Consider the following 22339-nt stretch of genomic DNA (forward strand, 5'->3'; position numbering starts at 1 on the left):
CAGATAAAACAACGAAATCAGGACTAGCCTGAGAAACTAAAATCTTAATAAAATCAACATTTGATAATATACTACGTATATTCAAATGTAAAAACCCAAGTCCCTTACAGTTTTTAAAAACGTGGATTGTTGATATCAACCGGGGTACTTGAGGTGTTTGCGAAAGTATAATCGCCAGTGTGAACAATGTGAATGGGGACAAGATTACTAAGGACATTACCCCTACGTTTATGAAAACGTGGTTAAACGGTAGTCTGATACAATACTTGCTATAGCAATACTGGGACTAGCCCTATATCATTTTTTTATTGTTTAAGTACCTTTTCCATGTTGGACGATAGGAGGCAGATGCCATTTTCACCCAGATGAATTCCATCATTGACGAAGTTCCTCTGTTTTTGGAAAAAGCATTCAAAATTGTCAACAAATGACGTGTCCATGTCTTTAGAAAGACGCATTAGCCATAGATGAAAAGACCACATATGAATAAAACTCTGTCCCACAATGGCGATGAGATTGGATGGTTCCTGAGATAACGATTCTTCCCTCAAGGCTTCGAGCTGTTTCCAAGAGCAACAAGAAGTTGTTTCTGAGTCTCATAGACTTCACTGCCATAATGTAATTTGAACCAGCGTGCAACATAACTGTTGTCAGGTCAGGAATCTGCTTCTTGACTACTGGTAAAATTCACATTTATTCAGTGACTTTAGCACCTGGAAAACAAAGTGTGCGTGTATCTTGGATTGACACTTGCTTTACCATTGAGCTCCCGATTTAAAATGGTAGCTAGCCGTTTACCATTATTGTTTTATTCCGAAGCCTTTTGCACAGCTCCATTTTTATTCTTGGTTTTTCCAACTCCAACTCGGCCACCACAGATCACGGGGATCAGAGCTCAGGATCTAAAGCAGCAAAGCTGTTTGACATCTGGAGAACACTCATTGCTTCCGTCGCTGTAGAGGGTCGAGATAGAGGTCCTCGCTGGCATTGAGTCCCACGCCGTACCGCGATGTGTCTCCATGGTTGGATATCTTGATCCACAAAGGAGTCGCTAGCTGCAGCCTCTGGAGAAGAACCAGCATCCCCCGCGGCAATGGCCAATCCAACGACGATAGTCTTCCCGATTGTGAGACTCCCCTCAGCTTGATGGTGTTTGCTGCCAATGGAGTGGAGAACGAGAAGGTAGGAGGACGTGGCTTCCCCAATAGCTGGTACAAATTATCAATTTGTTTACTCAAAGTAGCAACTTCTTCTCTATAGCCTTCGGCAATTGCTACATTGGAAATTCAGGTGTTTTTCTTTATCTCGGAACTGGCCGAAATATACACAGCTCCGGCATCTTATATATTGCTTGTGCAATCCAACGACCTACTTTGTGCGAGTTGGTCAGCGCATATAAAGCTTTATGTTTGAGGCAAATCCAACACATCACTGAGTACCACTCTTAGTATTTTCAAGCATGGTGGTGGCTGCATCATGTTATGGGTATTCTTGTCATCGGCAAGGGCTAAAGTTTTTGGGGGGATAAAAAGAAAAGGAATAGAACTAAACACAGGCAAAATCCTAGTGAAAGACTTGGTTCCAACACAAACTGGGTGACATTCACCTTTCAGGAGGACAATAACCTAAACACAAGGCCAAATATACACTGGAGTTTCATACTAAGACGACACTGAATGTCCATGAGTGGCCTAGTTACAGTTTTGACTTAAATAAGCTTGAAAATCTATGGTAAGGCTTGAAAATCTATGGCAAGACTTGAAAATGGCTGTCTAGCAATGATCAACAACCAACTTGACAGAGATTGAAGAATTTTAAAAAGAATACTGTGCAAATATTGCAGAATCCAGGTGTGCAAAGCTCTTAGAGACTTACCCAGAAAGACTCACAGCTGTAATCACTGCAAAAGGTGATTCTAACATGTATTGACTCAGGGGTGGGAATGTAAAAAAACATATTTAAATGAGATATTTCTGTATTTCATTTTCAAGAAATTTGAAAAAATGTCTAAACATGTTTTCACTTTGCCATTATGGGGTATTGTGTTGAGATGGGTGAGCAAATGTTTTATTTAATCTATTTTGAATTCAGGCTGTAACACAACAAAATGTGGAATAAATCAAGGGGTATGAGTATTTTCTGAAGGCACTGTACCAGAGATGTTGTGTGGAGATATGGGGCAGAGACAACACTGACAACAGCAAGTTTGACTGTGCTGACGAGAATTTATGTGTGCGTGTTAATGTTCATAAACATGCCTCTGATCTCTGTTGTGTATGGGGATGGTGGTGAGACAAAGAGAGGACGAAAACGAGAAAAAGCCTTGCTTTGGTGCTTTTGCTGTGAAGTGCTTGTATTGTAATGGGGTGCAAAAGATGTAATTTAGTCACACAATCTCTGAATAGAATTTCCTCATAGTCACAGATCTAGGAAAAGCTGAGCTTTTGCCAATCCTACCCTTGACCATAAGGGGGAAAAACTGAACCAGACCTTGGATAAGTATCTGGAAGCAAGCCATCACGACAGGTCTAGGTTCAGCCATTAGACACCACCCATAAAACAAAGCCAAAGAGTGAGGCATGTAAACATGCCTGGGCACGTGCCTGCCTGGCTCTGTCTGATTTCCTCTGTGGTGAATGCCTGTCTGGAGACTTGACTGAGCTTTGGAGATTTACATATAACTGCTGAGAGAGAGAGCGAGAGAGAGCTCAACTTGTTTATGCCTGCTCTTGTGGTCCCTGCAGTCTCATTCTAGTTCAGCGTCTTACTGTGTTTTGGGTTGTTATCAGCCCAAAACCTGTAGGCTGAGTGTGTGCAGGGCTCAAAACTGTGACCAAAACACTTGCATTTATGACCCTTGCAGTGCGTTCTTTCTTTTTTTTGTTATCAAGATTCATTCAAGCAGCAATGGGTTTGCAACAATGGGTATGCAGACCAGGTATTCAGCAAGTTTAGTTTGAAGTCTTGGTTGAATCTTTGCGATGGAAAAAATGATTTAATCAATTTTTGAATAAGGCTGTAACTGAACAAAATGGGAAAAAAGGGAAGGTGTCTGAATACTTTCCGAATGCACTGTACTTAACTATCAAGAGTAAATGTAATTGCTAAAATATACTCTTGACGGTCGCCTAGGATAGGGGGCGCCACAGCGCATTTTGAAAAAAAATCGTTCCCATTTTCAACGGCCTACTAATCAAAGTCAGAAGCTTGGACATGCATATACTTATTTTATATGGATAGAAAACACCCTAAATTTTCTAAAACTGTTTGAATGGTGTCTGTGAGTATAACAGAACTCGTATGGCAGTCAAAACCCCGAGACCGATTGAACCAGGAAGTGGGAATCTGAATTGTCGACTCGACTTCACAGCCTTACCTATAATTCACAACGTGAAAAAAATGATAATTGAGCACTTTCCAGTGCTTCCACTAGATGTCCCCAGTCTTTACAAAGTGTTTTGAGGGTTCTGCGGTAGAAACTCAGTGAAAGAGACGATGTGGCAATTGGTCAGAGAAGTAGGGCCATGAGCATTGTGACGTCGGCGGCCGTGTCTGCCCCCACCTTTGGAAACCTTTTGAAACACATTGAAATTGTCCCACTCGAATCTGATTGGCTCTCTTGTTGAAACAGGCCCTGACGATTATTTTATACAACGTTTGACATGTTTGAACGACCCTAACTCATAGTAAACAGTCATTTTGCGTTAGCCAGGTGCCGCGCACGGATCAACATTTGATTACAGCCTTAGGACGCGCTAACAACAGGAAGCTAATGGAACATAAAGCATGGACTTTTTCGACCGAAAATACATTTGTCATGGACCTGGGATATCGGGAATTGCTTTCTGATGAAGACAACTAAAGGTGAGGGATTATTGGCGATATTATACAAGATCAGATGTGATTTGCAATTGTTCAAAGATGGCGCCGAGCTAGGCTTTGGAGCTCATTTTCTGGGGTATCGCATCCCATTTGATCTCAAAGTGTGATTACCCTGTAAAGTTAATTTAAAATCTGTTATGACAGGTGTTTTCAAGAGATATTCATCTATAAATCTTAGATTGACAATATAAAAAAAAAAATCGTTTTCGAATAGTAATTTATAAAATTGTAGCACTGTTTCCCGTGACGCATTTTATGGGAAAATAGTTAGTCAACCTCAGGTGCCGATGTAAAATGCTGTTTTTATATAGAAATATGACCTTTATTGAACAAAAGATTGCATGCTGTGTGTAACATGATGTCCTAGGTGTGTCATCTGATGAAGTTTGTAAAAGGTTAGTGCTGCATTTAGCTGTTTTTTGGTTATATGTGATGCGTGTGCTTGGTCGGAAAATTCATATGATGCTACTTTTAGAAAGTACTCCTCTAACATAATCTAATATTGTGCTTTTCCTGTAAAACCTTTTTGAAATCGGACAACGAGGGTCGATTCAAGAGAGGTGTATCTATAAAACGATATGAGACAGCCCTATATTTGAAAAAAATATATATTGAATTTCGTTATGCTAATGTCGCTAGGAGTTTTCGCTGGAAAATGATCCCGCTAACGGGATGAGACTTTCAAGAGGTTTTAAGTATCAAAAGTAAAAGTATAAATCATTTGAAATGTTAGTTTTTTTTTTCATTTACGGATAGCCAGGGGCACTCTCCAACAGAAATAATTTACAAATGAAGCATGTGTGTTTTAGTAAGTCCGCCAGGTAAGAGGCAGTAGGGATGACCAGGAATGTTCTCTTGATAAGTGGGTGAATTGGACCATTTTCCTGTCCTGCTAAGCATTCGAAATGTAACGAGTACTTTTTGATAGATTTTTATTATTATTTTATTTTTACCTTTTATTTAACTAGGCAAGTCAGTTAAGAACAAATGAATTGGATGTCTGAGAAAATGTATGGAGTAAAAAGTACATTCATTTCTTTAGGAATGTAGTGAAGTAAAAGTAATCAAAAAATATAAATAGTAAACTACAGTACGACTTAAGTACTTTACACCACTGTGTACATGTCTAGACAATAGTGACCCATCCACTTAGCTAGATGTGGCTGGGTGGTGGTTATAGCATTTCTTTCACATGACCCATCAATTTAGACAAGCGTGTCTGGTAGCGGTGTGCCGACATGGCCATACTCGTAATCGTGTCTGTAAATAAACAATTGTTAGTTGGATCGGATGATACTCGTGATCGGGAAAAAAATTGTAGTGTTTTAATATGCCTAAATAGATACCTCCCTCTCACTGCAAAAAAAAGCTGCAGATTAGAAGCAGCGTGTGGAGGGGTGTGTGTGTGTCCTCAATTTGCAGCGGGCAATTTACTGTCACTCAGTGCATAAGCATTTCATATTTTTCCCCCTTTTTTAGCACATGTGAATCCTTAAAGAGATGGGTGGGGCTAAGGCTTAAAAGGATGTGAAAGAGGCTGAATTGTTGTAGACAAAGAAGAGCTCTTCAGTAGGTGTACCAAACATTCGAGGCCATTTTCTCAAAAGTGGGGTTACAAGTGCATCAACTTTCAAAGCAGAATTGCTTTCCCATTATTTCTTAACTGCAGCGTATGATATACCATTTAGTAGCTCTGAGTCTCTATTTTTATCCAATATAAAAAAAAACACTTTCAGATTTTGCTACATAAGACCGAATCGAGGTGGTCGGTCACATATATCATTCCCCTCTGCGTAAAGTCATTGACACTTAGCAACATTATTTACATTTTAGTCATTTAGCAGACACTCTAATCCAGAGCTATTTACACAAAAAATTAGCACAACAGATTTTTCACCTAGTTATCTCAGGGATTCGAACCAGATACCTAGCGGTTACTAGTCCAATGCTCTTAACCGCTAGGCTACCTTCCACTTGACATTACGTTGCCCTTATGCCATCATGTATTTACTGTAGGACGACATTTGGCAACTAAAATCAAATTACTTCGCTATCGTCAGTAGCTGTAGAGAACAAACAATGATTGAATTGTAATAAAAGGAAACTACTTTAGCCATGTTCTGTTTTATGAGTAACTGGTGTGGAGTTCCATCAGAAGACATCACGTGTCCAGAAGTCGATATGTGTTTAATCCAAATTAAGTGAAGTTTGAAAGTCCAAGGTCAACCCGAATCGCTCCCTTTTTCTGTGTCAGCTTGTTATGATGTTGTCAGCATTACAGAGGGGGGAAGTGGACTAGTTCATCTTAAATAAATAAAAAATGGGTTATGTTTTCCAAAGGCATAACTACAGATTTTCAGAAACGCACACATTCGTATCTGCTTTCTTGCTATCCATCTCCCACACTCACATCCCACACCTTTGGCATGAGGCACTGGAGTTAATAAGTCAACGTGAGTCATGGCTGATTTTCCCCCCTGGGCTTTGGTACAACACGTGTACTGTGCTGGGTCTATGGTACCCTAGCCTAGTCTAGCCCGGCCAGGTCCCTACATGTGTGTTCAGTGCTTGGTCTATGGTGAACTAGCATAGCCTAGCCCCATAAAACCAATGATTAATGGGAGCGGCCCGTTGTGCAGCGCCATAGTTTTGACTGGCCGTGATTTCCCATCAACCCTGGGCAATAGAGCATATTGTAAAGCCAGCTGCACTTCTTTCGTGATAAGCGGAGCTGGTGTGTGTGTATGTACAGTATTAGGACCGGGGGCAAGGGGGCGTGTCTCAGGTCAAGGTTTCTTTCTCTTTGTTGTTTGTTGTTTGTCCTGCTTGCTTTATGGCCATTAGATAGTGAAGTGAGGGCCAATTTCTATTGAAATGGGGTGCAATTCCTATCTATAGTAGGTTGTGTTTGGGTCTTTCTGTGCATGTGTGCGTGCGTGTCATGCGTAAGTGCGTGCGTATTTGTGTGTTTGAGTAGACGTAGCTCAACTGCAATAGTCAGCAGTAGACCAACTAGGTTGTCGGTCAGTGGTTTAACAACTTACTGTTAATTTGAACCTTGTTTTTCAGCGGTTGACCACAAGCCAACCACAATGTGGTTGTTCTGTGGACGCCCTTCAATTTGGGACCATAGATGGATTAGCTGACAATGTCACAAAAACGATGTGTGCACTTCCATGGGGCAGAAGTCAGCCTGTTGTGATTCTGGATGGCCAGATTGCTAGCAAGAATGACACTGCCATGTGGGGAATTGTAAGTGGCTCATTTCAGCTCGTTTCATTGATTCCATTTCTTAGTTTGAGGTGTTTTTACTGATTTCATGTTAATGCTAATATGACTAACCTATACTAACTAGCTAACCAACAACTGTAGTGATGTATTTGAGAGACAAGTGCTCATTGTGCAAATGTATTTACGTTTTCAACATGTTGTCAACAATCGAAGCCAACCCCGTCGGTTTTGCCCCATAGTTGCGCATGCCTCAGTTTTGTTGCTAAACAACCAACCCGTCTATTAGAGTAGTGTTTTGGTGCGGTTGAGTTAAGTTGTGGTCTGTTGACACATGAGTTTGAAGTAAAGAAATCCCTTCCTCCCTCCATCCCTCCTTCCTCGCGCTGTTTGTCAGGTAGCTCAGTGCAAGGGTGCTCTCAATGACCCCATATCCCGTGGCACCCGTGCTCCCCAAACACGCTGAGTCAGTAGCCCGGTGGCGTTTGGCTAAAGTGCACCTTTAAGAGAGGGCTTCCACTGAGGGGGAGGGAGGGAGGGAAGGATAGGTACAGAGAAAGAGAAGGAGGGAGAGATGGAGAGAGAGAGAGCGAGGTAGAGAGACAAATAGTGTAATGACTTAACTGTTGTCATTCAGCCTCCACGACAGGGAGTCATTATACCCAGCCCTCTGAATTACAGCCCTTTTCTCTCTCTTTCTGTCTCTCCCTTTTTCTTTTGATCTTTCTCTTAAGAAAACAGATATTTTTAGGCCAATTCTGGAGGAATTACCATCTGGTAACATTATTGATAATTCAAAGTCGGACTTTACGAGCCAAATGATCTGTGAAGGATAGTCTTCATGCTTCTTTCGTCACAATGTTGGTTTAATTCTGGAAGTGCAACAAACAAACAAAATATCTGACGAGGGAAAGAGGATGAAGCAGTTTGGGCACTGGCTTGTTTGTCGTTTTGACATCTTTGAGGAAGGGGGATGTCTGTAAGAAAACATAAATAAATACAAGTTCAAAAGGAGGGATGTCTGAAGAAAAAGAAAGAGAGGTTTATGTCACAGTGAGAATGCAGGTAGTCACCGTCTCTAGAAAATTGAGAATGTGTGCTACAGGAGAAAGGTAGAAGCCTGATGTTTTCTCCACTCAAAGTGGATGTTTCCTGCCCAAGACCGAGCCCTCATGAAACTAATTCATCCCAGGTGTATGTGTGTGTGTTTGTGTGTGTGCGTGTGCGTGTGCGTGTGCGTGTGCGTGTGCGTGTGTGTGTGTGTGTGTGTGTGTGTGTGTGTGTGTGTGTGTGTCTCTCTCTCTGAATGTTTGCCTTTATTTTCAGTTGGTATGTAAATATACTTGGAGAGTTTGCATGCTTAGGCTTGCTTACCGAAATGGCAATGGATGACACCACGATGGAGTCTACTGTATACTGTGCTAGGCTATAAGGTAGCACAGAACAGTCGTGGTGGTGGGTTGTGTTAATCTCATGGCCTTGGTGTGTGTGTGACCAGTGTGCCATTGGTCAACACTGAGGCAAGGTAAACTGCGCGCACACACACACACACACACACACACACACACACACACACACACAGAGATGTGTAGTAAACAGGCACGTAGATTTAGACAGATTCCCGTACACACACACACACACTGATGTACAGTAGACACCCTTACACACACGAGCACACACAGACACACACAGTGCACTTTCAGCTGCTATTAGTGGTAAGGCAAGCTGTGGTAAAGAGCCCAGAGGGACAGAGAGGAGTCGTCTCCAGCAGTAACATGACTCCCCCTGGCCTGTAGCAGTCAGCTGTCTGGACCCTCTTACTACCACCAACTTAAAATGGAGATGATTATGATGATCACAGATGGCTACCACTGCTTATATAGTTTAAAATAAACAGTGATTATTTTCCACTGGCTAATGCTCTGCAATGCATTGCGGTCATTGTCCATGAATGAATTCCATTATACCACATCACCTTTGTTGGCATAATATTTCACATTTCTTCACATAGGGTATACAACATTTCAGGAGCCCCTATTCACATAATGGATATATTATATGTTCTCTTACACGTTTCCCTTGTCTCCACATATATTCCCTCAGGCCATGGGATATTCAATCCGTCACTACACAGCTATGTTGGCTGTGCAGGTGTTCAGAACCCTGTCTTAATACATGAGGAATGGGTTGCGCTAGGGAGAGTAGATCTGATCCGCTGACACTGTCTATTGGGACTGGCTGGTGATGCCATGCAGATGGATGGCAGACTCTCTCTATGACACCCTATTAAAACCCAGCTCCAGGACCTTAACGCCTTGAAATGCTAACACAGGGAACTGATTTAATGATCCTACATCTGCCCATGTAGAGGAATGAGAATCTGTTGACTGGCGACTGGCTCTATGGGTCTTTTCATAGTGGCTAAAGAGAAATTGGTTGGAAACCCTCTAATCTACTGATTTAGGATCGGAAGGCGCTCTGTTATTGACTTTGCTCTGTGGATCCTGTCAATATGGTTGACGCGAAATTGCCTATCCAATAGTAGTATTGTGTTATGGATCTGACATTTAAAAGCTAGCAGATTGAATATAGTGGAGGGAACATGTGCAAACTGTGAATAAGTGTATGCTAACTGACTGCCTCCAAAATCATGGATCGGGACTAACTGGTCATTGCTTTCGTTGACTTGACGTGTCACAAGAAAACATGCAAAAGCTCTGATTGGATTACCACAAAAACCTAGCCACTATGCTATTAACTCCCCTCTACTGTGTTCATCAGGTACGGGTGACACTGTGGCGGTGATGATCACTGAGTCGTACGGCAAGGAGATCCTGGGTCTGCTGGAGAGGAACCTGACGGTGCTGGTGAGTGTGGTGGTGGGCCAGCGTGGCCAGGCCAAGAATATCAACCGCGGCTCCCTGGTCTTCGTCTCCATCTCCTTTATCGTACTCATGATCATCTCCTCTGCCTGGCTCATCTTCTACTTCATCCAGAAGATACGCTTTACGAACGCACGTGACCGCAGCCAGGTAGGACATAGAGTATGTTTGCTAATGGTTACACTTTTTTTACAATATGGTATTTATTTGGTGTTTATGTACTTAGGGTCAAAGATGGGCAAAAGATACATCAAAATGTATCTTGTTACAAAAATACCAATTTATCAATGTACTTTATCAATGTACACCACACTCACCAGCACCGTTGTATTTTGATAAAATACAAATACCTACAGGTATTTTGTCATTTCAAAATACATTTCCCAGTACACGCCTTCACTACAACAACATTCTCAGTAACGGTAACAAATAAACACATTACTTGCTATGACTGTGATATGTGGTTGTTTATCTACATTAGTTGAATGCACTACCTGTTTTATTTAAAAAAATATATTTAACCTTTATTTAACCAGGTAGGCTAGTTGAGAACAAGTTCTCATTTGCAACTGCGACCTGGCCAAGATAAAGCGTAGCAATTCGACACATACAACAACACAGAGTTACACATGGAATAAACAAAACATACAGTCAATAATACAGTAGAACAAAAGAAAACAAAAAGTCTATAAACAGTGAGTGCAAATTAGGTAAGTTAAGGCAATAAATAGGCCATGGTGGCGAAGTAATTACAATATAGCAATTAAACACTGGAATGGCAGATGTGCAGAAGATGAATGTGCAAGCAGAGATACTGGGGTGCAAAGGAGCAAGATAAATAAATAAATAAATAAATACAGTATGGGGATGAGGTAGGTAGATAAATGGGCTGTTTACAGATGGGCTATGTACAGGTGCAGTGATCTGTGAGCTGCTCTGACAGCTGGTGCTTAATGCTAATGAGGGAGATATGAGTCTCCAGCTTCAGAGATTTTTGCAGTTCGTTCCAGTCATTGGCAGCAGAGAACTGGAAGGAAAGGCGGCCAAAGGAGGAATTGGCTTTGGGGGTGACCAGTGAGATATACCTGCTGGAGCGCATGCTACGAGTGGGTGCTGCTATGGTGACCAGTGAGCTGAGATAAGGCGGGGCTTTATCTAGCAGAGACTTGTAGATAACCTGCAGCCAGTGGGTTTGGCGACGAGTATGAAGCGAGGGCCAACCAACGAGAGCGTACAGGTCACAATTGTGGGTAGTGTATGGGGCTTTGGTGACTAAATGGATGGCACTGTGATAGACTGCATCCAGTTTGTTGAGTACAGTGTTGGAGGCTATTTTACAGATGACATCACCGAAGTCGAGGATCGGTAGGATGGTCAGTTTTACGAGGGTGTGTTTGGCAGCATGAGTAAAGGATGCTTTGTTGCGATATAGGAAGCCGATTCTAGATTTAATTTTGGATTGGAGATGCTTAATGTGAGTCTGGAAGGAGAGTTTACAGTCTAACCAGACACCCAGGTATTTGTAGTTGTCCACGTATTCTAAGTCAGAGCCGTCCAGAGTAGTGATGCTGGACAGGCGAGCAGGTGCGGGCAGTGATCGATTGAATAGCATGCATTTAGTTTTACCTGCGTTTAAGAGCAGTTGGAGGCCACGGAAGGAGAGTTGTATGGCATTGAAGCTCGTCTGGAGGTTAGTTAACACAGTGTCCAAAGAGGGGCCAGAAGTATACAGAATGGTGTTGTCTGCATAGAGGTGGATCAGAGAATCACCAGCAGCAAGAGCAACATCATTGATGTATACAGAGAAGAGAGTCGGCCCGAGAATTGAACCCTGTGGCACACCCATAGAGACTGCCGGAGGTCCGGACAACAGGCCCTCCAATTTGACACACTGAACTCTATCAGAGAAGTAGTTGGTAAACCAGGAGAGGCAATCATTTGAGAAACCAAGGCGGTCGAGTCTGCCAATAACAATGTGGTGATTGACAGAGTCGAAAGCCTTGGCCAGGTCGATGAATACGGCTGCACAGTAATGTCTCTTATCGATGGCGGTTATGATGTTGTTTAGGACCTTGAGCGTGGCTGAGGTGCACCCATGACCAGCTCTGAAACCAGATTGCATAGCGGAGAAGATACATTGGGATTCGAAATGGTCGGTAATCTGTTTGTTAACTTGGCCTTCGAAGACCTTAGAAAGACAGGGTAGGATAGATATAGGTCTGTAGCAGTTTGGGTCTAGAGTGTCACCCCCTTTGAAGAGGGGGATGACCGCAGCAGCTTTCCAATCTTTGGGAATCTCAGGTGATATGAAAGAGAGGTAGAACAGGCTAGTAATAGGGGTTGCAACAATTTCTGCAGATAATTTTAGAAAGAGAGGGTCCAGATTGTCTAGCCCGGGTGATTTGTATGGGTCCAGATTTTGCCGCTCTTTCAGAACATCAGCTATCTGGATTTGGGTGAAGGAGAAATGGTGGGGGCTTTGGTGGGTTGCTGTGGAGGGTGCCGGGCAGTTGACCGGGGTAGGGGTAGCCAGGTGGAAAGCATGGCCAGCCGTAGAGAAATGCTTATTGAAATTCTTAATTATAGTGGATTTATCGGTGGTAACAGTGTTTCCTAGCCTCAGAGCAGTGGGCAGCTGGGAGGAGGTGCTCTTATTCTCCATGGACTTTACAGTGTCCCAGAACTTTTTTGAGTTAGTACTACAGGATGCACATTTCTGTTAGACAAAGCTAGCCTTAACTTTTCTAACTGCCTGTATATATTTGTTCCTAACTTCCCTGAAAAGTTGCATATCACTGGGGCTATTCGATGCTAATGCAGAACGCCACAGGATGTTTTTGTGCTGGTCAAGGGCAGACAGGTCTGGAGTGAACCAAGGACTATATCTATTCCTAGTTCTAGTTTTTTTGATTCGGGCATGCTTATTTAAGATGGTGAGGAAGGCACTTTTAAAGAATAGCCAGGCGTCATCTACTGATGGGATGAGGTCAATTTCATTCCAGGATACCCCGGCCAGGTCGATTAGAAAGGCCTGCTCGCAGAAGTGTTTTAGGGAGCGTTTGACAGTGATGAGGGGTGGTCGTTTGGTCGCAGACCCATTACGGATGCAGGCAATGAGGCAGTGATCACTGAGATCTTGATTGAAAACAGCAGAGTTGTATTTGGAGGGTGAGTTAGTTAGGATGACATCGATGAGGGTGCCTTGTTTACGGATTTGGGGTTGTACCTGGTAGGTTCATTGATAATTTGTGTGAGATTGAGGGCATCAAGCTTAGATTGTAGGATGGCCGGGGTGTTAAGCATGTCGCAGTTTAGGTCACCTAGTAGCATGAGCTCAGAAGATAGATGGGGGGCAATCAATTCACATATGGTATCGAGGGCACAGCTGGGGGCAGAGGGAGGTCTATAGCAAGCGGCATTAGTGAGAGACTTGTTTCTGGAAAGGTGCATTTTTAGAAGTAGAAGCTTGAGTTGTTTGGGTACAGTCTTGGATAGTAATACAGAACTATGCAGGCTATCTTTGCAGTAGATTGCAACACAGCCCCCCTTTGGCAGTTCTATCTTGGCGGAAAATGTTATAGTTAGCGATGGAGATTTAAGGGTTTCTGGTGGTTTTCCTAAGCCAGGATTCAGACACGGCTAAGACATCCGGGTTGGCAGAGTGTGCTAAAGCAGTGAGTAAAACAAATTTAGGGAGTAGGCTTCTAATGTTAACATGCATGAAACCAAGGCTTTTACGGTTACAGAAGTCAACAAATGAGAGCACCTGGGGAGTGGGAGTGGAGCTAGGCACTGCAGGACCTAGATTAACCTCAACATCACCAGAGGAACAGAGGAGAAGTAGGATAAGGGTACGGCTAAAGGCTATACAAACTGGCCGTCTAGCACATTTGGAACAGAGAGTAAAAGGAGCAGGTTTCTGGGCACGATAGCATAGATTCAAGGCATAGTGTACAGACAAAGGTAAGGTAGGATGTGAGTACATTGGAGGTAAACCTAGGCATTGAGTAATGATGAGAGAGATATAGTCTCTAGAGACGTTTAAACCAGGTGATGTCATCGCATATGTAGGAAGTGGAACAACATGGTTGGTTAAGGCATATTGAGCAGGGCTAGAGGCTCTACAGTGAAATAAGACAGTAATCACTAACCAGGACAGTAATGGACGAGGCATATTGATATTAGAGAGAGGCATGCGTAGCCAAGTGAACATATGGGTCCAGTGATTGGTTGGGCTGACTGGGGACACGGCGATTCAGACAGTTAGCAGGCCGATGCTAACAAGCTAACAGTTAGTAGGCCGGGGCTAAACAAGCTAGCAATTAGCAGACTGGGGCTGGCAAGCTAGCAGTTAGCAGACCGGGTTAGCAAGCAAGCAGTTGGCAGACCGGGGCTAGCAGTTAGCAGACCGGGGCAGGCAAGCTAGCAGTTAGCAGACCGGGGCTAGCAAGTTAGCCTTTGGGGGACGTCACGATGGGGGTAAGTCTGTTTTTGTCTCTTCATGTGGTGACGTCGATAGACCAGTTGTGGATTAGTAGGTAGGGTTCTAAGTAGCTCTAGGTAGCTAGCAGGCCGGTTAGCAGAATGTAAGTCACTCTGGATAAAACTCTGGATAAAAGTGTCTGCTAAATGACCAAAATGTACATGAAAAAATGAACAATTGCAAAGCACAACAGGTATTATTATTATTGGCCTTCTTTCGGAGGCGGAGCTCATTATAATAATACCCAGCATGCTTTGCAAGCAATAATTTTTTTCGTTTACATTTTGGTCATTTAGCAGACACTATTATCGCACCATAGTGCCATCAGACTTTTGATCAGACTACCAATGCAGGGTGAAAGGGGGCCACCAAATTATGAACCACTATAAAAAATTGCACAGACAAATACAATTGTACAGGTCTCAAAAGTATCTTGTTCCAAAATACATTGGATTGTACTTCAGGCCATTTGAAATACAAGTTACAAAATACTCAAAAGTATTTGAATTACGTATTTCAAATATATGTAACAGAAAAACAGCACATCTTTTCTTAGCGTCCGATCCTAATTTCAGATCCACACATCTAGCTCATAGTTACCACACTTGAATGGTTTTATTGCAGTCAGGTACTAATGGTATTAGTTCTCCCATCATATTTTTGTTAAGAATGGAGGCAGACGTCTCGATATTAATACCCAGGGCTACAAAAAAATCCAGCTGCTTTTAAAAAATGGAAGTTAACAATTGAGTGCAAACATCTTTAGATAGTGGTGACAAATGTTGTTGAGGCATATGCCCTCAATGTCACTTTGACATACTAGTATTCAGTCGACTGTCTGTGAGGACTCATATCAGGTAAAGGAAGTGGATAGCAGGTGAAGCGCCAGTCACCTTCATGACCTCCAGTTGTTGACTGTATGTCTGGCTCGGTTGACCTTCCTCTGCTCTCTCTCTCTCGCTCGCTCGCTCGCTCTGTACCCTCTCTTTCTCTCTCTCTCTTTCTGTCTCCCCCCTTCTCTCGCTCTCTCTCTGTGAGAGGAAGCAGCCATGAAATGTTTATGTGTTAAATCGTTCATGAATCCTTAATGGAGGGTCGTTGTTGTAAAACTCTGCTTCCTTAGCGTCTGGCATCTTTAAAAATACACACACACACCCCTTTTCAGTTGGTCTGGTCTAAGAGACTACCTTTAGTACCTTAATTGTGCCAGAAATTTAAGCCAGGATAGTGGAGGACAGTAGAGGTTAGTGGGTCTTGTCCCAATTATTTTAAATAGCCTAATTTCCTTTTGTCCTTCCCTCTGTGGTATAAACCTTCAATGTCGTTTCACAACTGTGGAAAAGGAGACAAAACAAGGAGCCATTTAAGACGGTTTACAAACAGTGCTGATCTATGTAGCGTCTGACAGGGCGAGACTCCTCTCTAGCTAGCTATCTATCTATCAGAAACAACCCCTCACCATCTGTGTTTATGTGTGGTCACTAAATACTGTGGGTCACTAAATACTGTGGGTCACTAAATACTGTGGCCACTAAATACTGTGGTCACTAAATACTGTGGTCACTAAATACTAAGTACTGGGAGTTTAAAGACTATCACTCCCTGTCACTCCTCTCTGAGGCGGCAAGAGGTCACCAACTTTTGTTTGTTTTAGTTTAACCTCACAAACGAATTAAACTGCTTAGTCAACTGCTTCTGTATGTTTGCAAAGCTCACATGTTCTCTCTTTCTCACACACACACACACACACACACACGCACACACACACACGCACACACACACACCGCAGTGTATTCTTTCACACTAGAGTGCAGTATTAATCAGTGGGGGCTGTGTTAATGAGTGAAGATCCACTTAGGTCAGTGAGATAAGTCCACTACACTCACACTGAGCCATAGTAGTAGTTAATGGGAGGGACCAGACCTATTACTCCTGCTGATCATTTGGCACAGGGGGAGTGTCACTCACTCTCACACACACATGCACACACTGTCTCTCTCATTCTCAATCAATGTCACTGTGTCTACAGTACTGGTGCTAAATCAGCAGCCTGTTTAATCAGTGGAAAGAAAATGAACAAGGTCTTTCCCTTCTGCAGCATATGTGCTTTACAAATGTCTGTCTCTCTCCACACTGTGAATGCATAGCTAAAATTAGACCCTGACTTCTAAGCTTCGGCATCTGTGCAAGGGTTGCGCCACTTATTTTCTCAAAGGGTTCTAGAAACGTGAAGAACCATGCCTTAAAGATGAGACAGTGTTCTGTTTCTTTGTACACTGTGACCTCACAATTAACATTTTCTTGTTCTTCTTCTCCAGTGTATAATACTGCAAAATGCTTATGATTCTGGCTCTGGGTCTTTTAACATTGTCCCAATGTACTGAACCTCACTCATTGGCACCTTATTCTGCCCTCGGTTGAAAAGTCCAAAGATCAATTATTAACACTATTTTTACAGTAAAACTTGCCATGTCTTCGGTTGACTGGGCTAGAGCTCAATGTACTGCACTATTTTTGTTCCAATTGTTCAAAAATGTTTAAAGCAAAAAGGTTCCCAACCATTGAAATGAGTGTGAATGTCATTTATGTCCCTCAATTAGCTATTTCTAATGCTACACTATTGAGTTTTGGGAAATGAGTTTGAGAAGAGTCATTTGTGCTGAATAAGGTATATTTAATTGTTCTTGTTAATTCAACCTTCAGGCTACATTTTCTCTCCATATTCACCTTTATATTCTCCCCTCCTCTCTCTCCACTTCTCTTTCTCCCTCTCTCTCTCTGTCAGCGTCGACTTGGAGATGCAGCTAAGAAAGCCATCGGGAAGCTGACAACCAGGACGGTGAAGAAAGGGGACAAGGTACACCTGCCAGCACTGCTTTCTTGTTTCAAGTTTCCCTTTTTTTATGTCACGTGCACAAGTACAGTAAAATGCCTTTCTTCCACGCTCCAATCCCAACAATGGAGTCATGAATATCAATGTAGCACTAAAAATAACGTAAGGTAGAACAAAAACACACGAGAAAAACAAATAAGGAATAAGAAGAACATGAGAAAGTAAGAGGCTATATACAGGGTCAGCTTCAATACCATATTTACAATGTGCAGGGAATTCGGAGTGATAGAGGCAGATATGTAGAGGGGTAAGGTGACTAGGCATCAGGATATATGATAAACAGAGTAGCAGCAGCGTGTATGATGATTGTATGTGCATGTGTGTAGAGTCAGTATAAATTTGTGTGCATGTTGTGTGTTTGCTGGAATGACAGTGTGAGTGTGTAGAGTCCTGTTAGTGTGCATAGAGAAGTAAAATACAAGGGTAAACTCAGATAGTCCATGTAACCATTCTGTTAGCTATTTAGCAGTCTTATGGCTTGGGGATAAAAGCTGTTTCGGAGCCAGTTGATGTCAGACTTGATGCACCAGTACCAATTGCCATGCGGAAGCATGGAGAACAGTCTATGGCTTGGGTGGCTGGAATGATTTTCTGGGCCTTCCTTTCACACCACCTGATATAGAGGTCCTGGATGGCAGGGAGCTCAGCTCCAGTGATGTACTGGGCTGTCCGCACCACCCTCTGTAGCGCCATGTGATCGAGGGTGGTGCTGTTACCATACCAAGCAATGATGCTGTGAGTCAAGATGCTCTCAGTGGTGTAGCCGATTAACTTTTAGAGGATTTGAGGGCCCTTGCCAAACCTTTTCAACTTCCTGAGGGAGAAGAGGTGTTGTCACGCCTTCTTCACGACTGTGCGCGTGTGAGTGGACCATTTTAAGTCGTTAGTGATTTGAACACCGAGGAACTTGAAGCTCGCGACCCACTCCACTGCAGCCCTGTCGATGTGGACGGGGGGCGTGCTCACCCCCCGGGTTTCCTGTAGTCCACAATCATCTCCTTGGTCTTACTGACGTCGAGGGAGAGGTTGTTATCCCGGCACCACACTGCCAGGTCACTGACCTCTTCCCTGTTAGTCTCATTGTCGCCGGTGATTAGGCCTAAAACTGTTGTGTCGTCAGCAAACTTGATGGTGCTGGAGTCGTGCGTGACCACGCAGTCATGGGAGGGGACTAAGCACACACCTTGTGGGGGCCCCCGTGTTAAGGTTCATCTTGGTGATGTTTCCTTCCCTCACCACCTATGGGTTGGTCCATCCAGGAAGTCCAGGATCCAGTTGCAGAGGGAGGTGTTCAGTCCCAGGGTCCTAAACTTGGTTACGAGCTTGTCAATGTCACCCCCTGTCCATACGAATACAGTAGAACTGATCTACAGAACAACATAGTCCACAGCGGGAACCATGCTACATTCCGGATCTGGAGAAGATCCAGTTTAGCTGACCTTGGTCAAGCATTGTCTAATTGATGTTAGGAAGAGGTGATGAATGCAGTAGCTAGTCCAGATTAAGATGTTCCTCTCAATACCCGTCCATACTTTCCTTTCTTGGGTCTTCTTCCCTTCATAACCAATGATTGGTGTAAGGTTTGCCATTAGTGATATGGCATCCGCCATGTTTCTCTCACTAATCAAGTCCTTCCTGAAGCATCTGACACCGGGACGTTTATCATTGTATTAGGCTTTCTTCTTTATTTATGCCTCTCACTTCGCAGAGGCATAGGGTTTACAGCTCTGGATGAGGTCATCAAAGGTGACTGATGAGTGTATGGACGGATGATAGGGCAGGATGGCAGGCTGCTGAAGGATCAGCTTAAAGGATGTCGTTTAGCACCGATGTGGGTTGTGGGGGTGGGTAGGTTATAAAATACAAGCAGAGAATGGCTAAAGTCATGCGTGTCAAGGGAGAGGATTGATTTATTGATCGAGGGATCTTCCGCTCTTGTGAATGTTCAATACAAAACCTGCTTGTGTTTATTATTAAAATATTCCAGAATATGTGGTTGGTAGTCAGCATGAGTAACCAGAACAACTAAACAACTAAAATCCTTTCTAAATCCTCCTATGAGCACACCAGATGTATTTCTCACATTGACACATGCAGGAACTGAATCTGACTGAAAATGTATAATGCTATTGATGTGTAACGGAGATCCTTAGAATGTCTCAAGTGAAGACAAGCGTCAGGGCTGACGGGGCATGGAGGAGAATGTTGGGCGTTGTGGGAGAGTGTTGGTCCCCTCCGTCCGGCCTCTTCCCTTCTCACCTCTGAGCCCGCGTCAAGGGTGAGACAGGTCTCTGGCCATGAATTAACCATGGGCCTTGGAGTGCGCTGCAGAAATTGAAACCTTCCATCAGGAGGAAGTCTGCCGGGAGTGATTGACCGCACTGAGCCGGATGTCAAGGCTGGATATTGAGGAAGGGAAGGAGGAAGAGAAGGGGGGGGGGGGGACTAGGAGTTGGAGATTACCGGCAGGCACTAAGGGGCCAAGGCCCTTGGTAGAAAATACAGCCTGTTACGGTGATGACGGAGATGAAAACGGGCTACAGTGTCCCCGGTCACAAATAACCTGCCAATTTATCAGGCCACGACGTCTCTCTGGACAAGGGGTTATGTTAAACCATCAAGCACGGGCAAGGTTTGGACGTAAGAGCACGTAATGGAGAGATCTTGTCTGGCCATTTGCGAGGACTGCTTGCGAGAGCTGCAGTCGAGAGATAAGGAGATTATACGTGATACTGTCCAGACACAATACTAGGCATTCTAGCCTAGCTGCCCTTTCCTTATTGACACAACCTTTATACGGTCATTACAGCAAACACATAAGTTCACTGTTTGTGGACCCATGCGGGAATCAAAGCAGTAACTTTGGAGTTACGAGCAACATGCCCCAACCAATTGAGACATAACTTCTACTGTGTATCAGGCCTGCATGTAGCAGCATTCACTGCTATATTGCGGCTGCTATGGAGGTCTGTTGTTACAGCTATGAAGGTCATTAGTTTAATTAAACATTACTGCACAGCCAGAGGGACATTTCCTTCATGGACCTGTCGTCCGATATCTGTTCAGGAACAACAACATCACTGTCCAACTCAAAAGGGCCAAGCTATTGATCGATTGATTTTAAAAGACCAGTGCCAACATTAAAAGGTCAGTGCCGTCACCTATTTTGCCAGGCACTGGGACAGGCCCGTGTCAACTCCGTCAATGCCGACGCTGGTCACGTTCAATAGTGCACTGGTCAGCTCCGTAAGCCATTAATCACAGTCCACATAGGACACGTTCAGGACACATCAGGGACTATTCCATCACATCCGTAACCGAAAGATAAAACATCCGTTGTGTCTCATAGTGCAAATCGACTTGTGGTGAGTAACTCTATGATCTCTGCTCTTCTACAACCCCTGTCATCCCTGGGCCCTAGAAGTCTCAGATTCTGACATCTTGAAAATCTGTCGTTAGTGACACAGATCTGCTTTATTTTAGCAGAGTCCGATTTCACACAGAGACTGGGGCCTCATTAAACTCTGCATATGTACAGAATATACCCCAAAACGTTCCTGCACCACTTTTCACACAGAAGTTGACATTTATAAAAAAAATGTTACTTTAAGAGAGAGTGCACGTAACTTCCAGCAAACTTTAGACCATGCGTGTGCACAATTTATGGTGGTTGAGGTATTGCATTGCAAGCAGGCAAGTGGTATTTTGTGCAAATGGGAGATAAGATTACATGCCTTTTCATAAAAAAAATTGAAAATATAACAACAAACTACAATAATATGCCGTTAGGACTCTATTTCCTGATTTATTTTATTTGCATACTCATTGCAAAATAAATTCTTCACGTTTTCCGACTGTGGTGGTTTCACACTCCCAACGTAGCCTAAACAAATGTCAGATGTCTCATTTAATTAGGCCTACTTCACAGTACTAAATAGATAACTTATTTCAAGTAGGCCTGTTTTGCTCATTATAATCCGATCCGGATTGCGGTTAAAATGTTGGCTACATTAAGATAACGGTAGAACAGACAGTTCACCTTGTAATTTCAAATGTCTCAAGTAGGCCAAGACAACGTTTGAGAATTTGCGGGCAGCGAGCATATTTAGGTTGGGGGTAAAAGTTGATGCAAAACATTGTTAAATAAAATGTTCTGCAAACTCCACAACAATTTTTAATATTTTATTTATTTCAGAAATAGTCACTGTCCTTTGCTGAATACTACAGTGAAAGTCTGAGTCACTGCAAAACATTCTGGCACCACTTCCAAGAATATCTGGTCTAATTTGTCATGGCTCTTTCTTTTAGAAACGGCTGTGGCCTAAATCCAAATAAAGGCGTTATTTTCACCATAAAAGGTAATTGATGGGCGTTTTCCAGGTGGAATTATAATGCTCGTTCACAATATGCACAGTTACGAAGTTATGATTTATAACGGGAAGCATGCGCATGTATAGCATGCGGCAAGTAAAAAATAAATAAATCTCTCTCTTTTTAGAAATGGCGCACCCAGATATTTAGTGTGACATTTACTCAACGGTTATATGCCCTGGTCTGTGCTGTGTGCCTTGGCCTCATTCTGTGCCAGCAGTCGCTGTAGACGACAGCATTCATATTTAATCAGGCGGCCATTTACAGCAGCCAGCCCCACTAGGTCAGATGGGCCTCACAACTCTGTTTTGTTCTCTATATTGATCTCTGCATGGCAACCTGGTACAGATCATTTTCTGTTCTACACAAGCTATCAGACTTTATCAATACTCGAATACTCAGAAGTACTGCGCATCCAATTTTGCCAACAGCATGGCCAGTTCTGATGGCTTGGTTTGTTGGAACAAAGTTAAGTTGGCGATTTGATTTCTGCAGGGGCCTTACATACTCGATAACTATAAGTCACTTTGGATAAAAATCTCAGCTAAACACATACATTATTGTTATTATTATCAGTATTTTACATTGCCTGGTCCCACA

General features: G+C 43.1%; 1 protein-coding gene across 5 annotated transcripts in view; it reads left to right on the forward strand.

The window, feature by feature from the left end:
• The window catches only part of LOC115205126 (E3 ubiquitin-protein ligase RNF130), an 80679-nt gene that overhangs the window by 43267 nt on the left and 15073 nt on the right, over positions 1 to 22339 (forward strand). For 3 of the 5 annotated variants that reach the window (XM_029770801.1, XM_029770798.1, XM_029770797.1), the window contains exons 4-5: positions 9892 to 10154; positions 17261 to 17332. In XM_029770801.1, coding sequence (XP_029626661.1) covers positions 9892 to 10154; positions 17261 to 17332 — 335 coding nt within the window. The remainder of the gene's footprint in view (positions 1 to 9891; positions 10155 to 17260; positions 17333 to 22339) is intronic. The other 2 variants (XM_029770800.1, XM_029770799.1) reach the window with 1 other exon arrangement.

This window comes from Salmo trutta, chromosome 13 (genome assembly GCF_901001165.1).
Source record: "Salmo trutta chromosome 13, fSalTru1.1, whole genome shotgun sequence".
Classification (NCBI taxonomy): Eukaryota; Metazoa; Chordata; class Actinopteri; order Salmoniformes; family Salmonidae; genus Salmo; species Salmo trutta.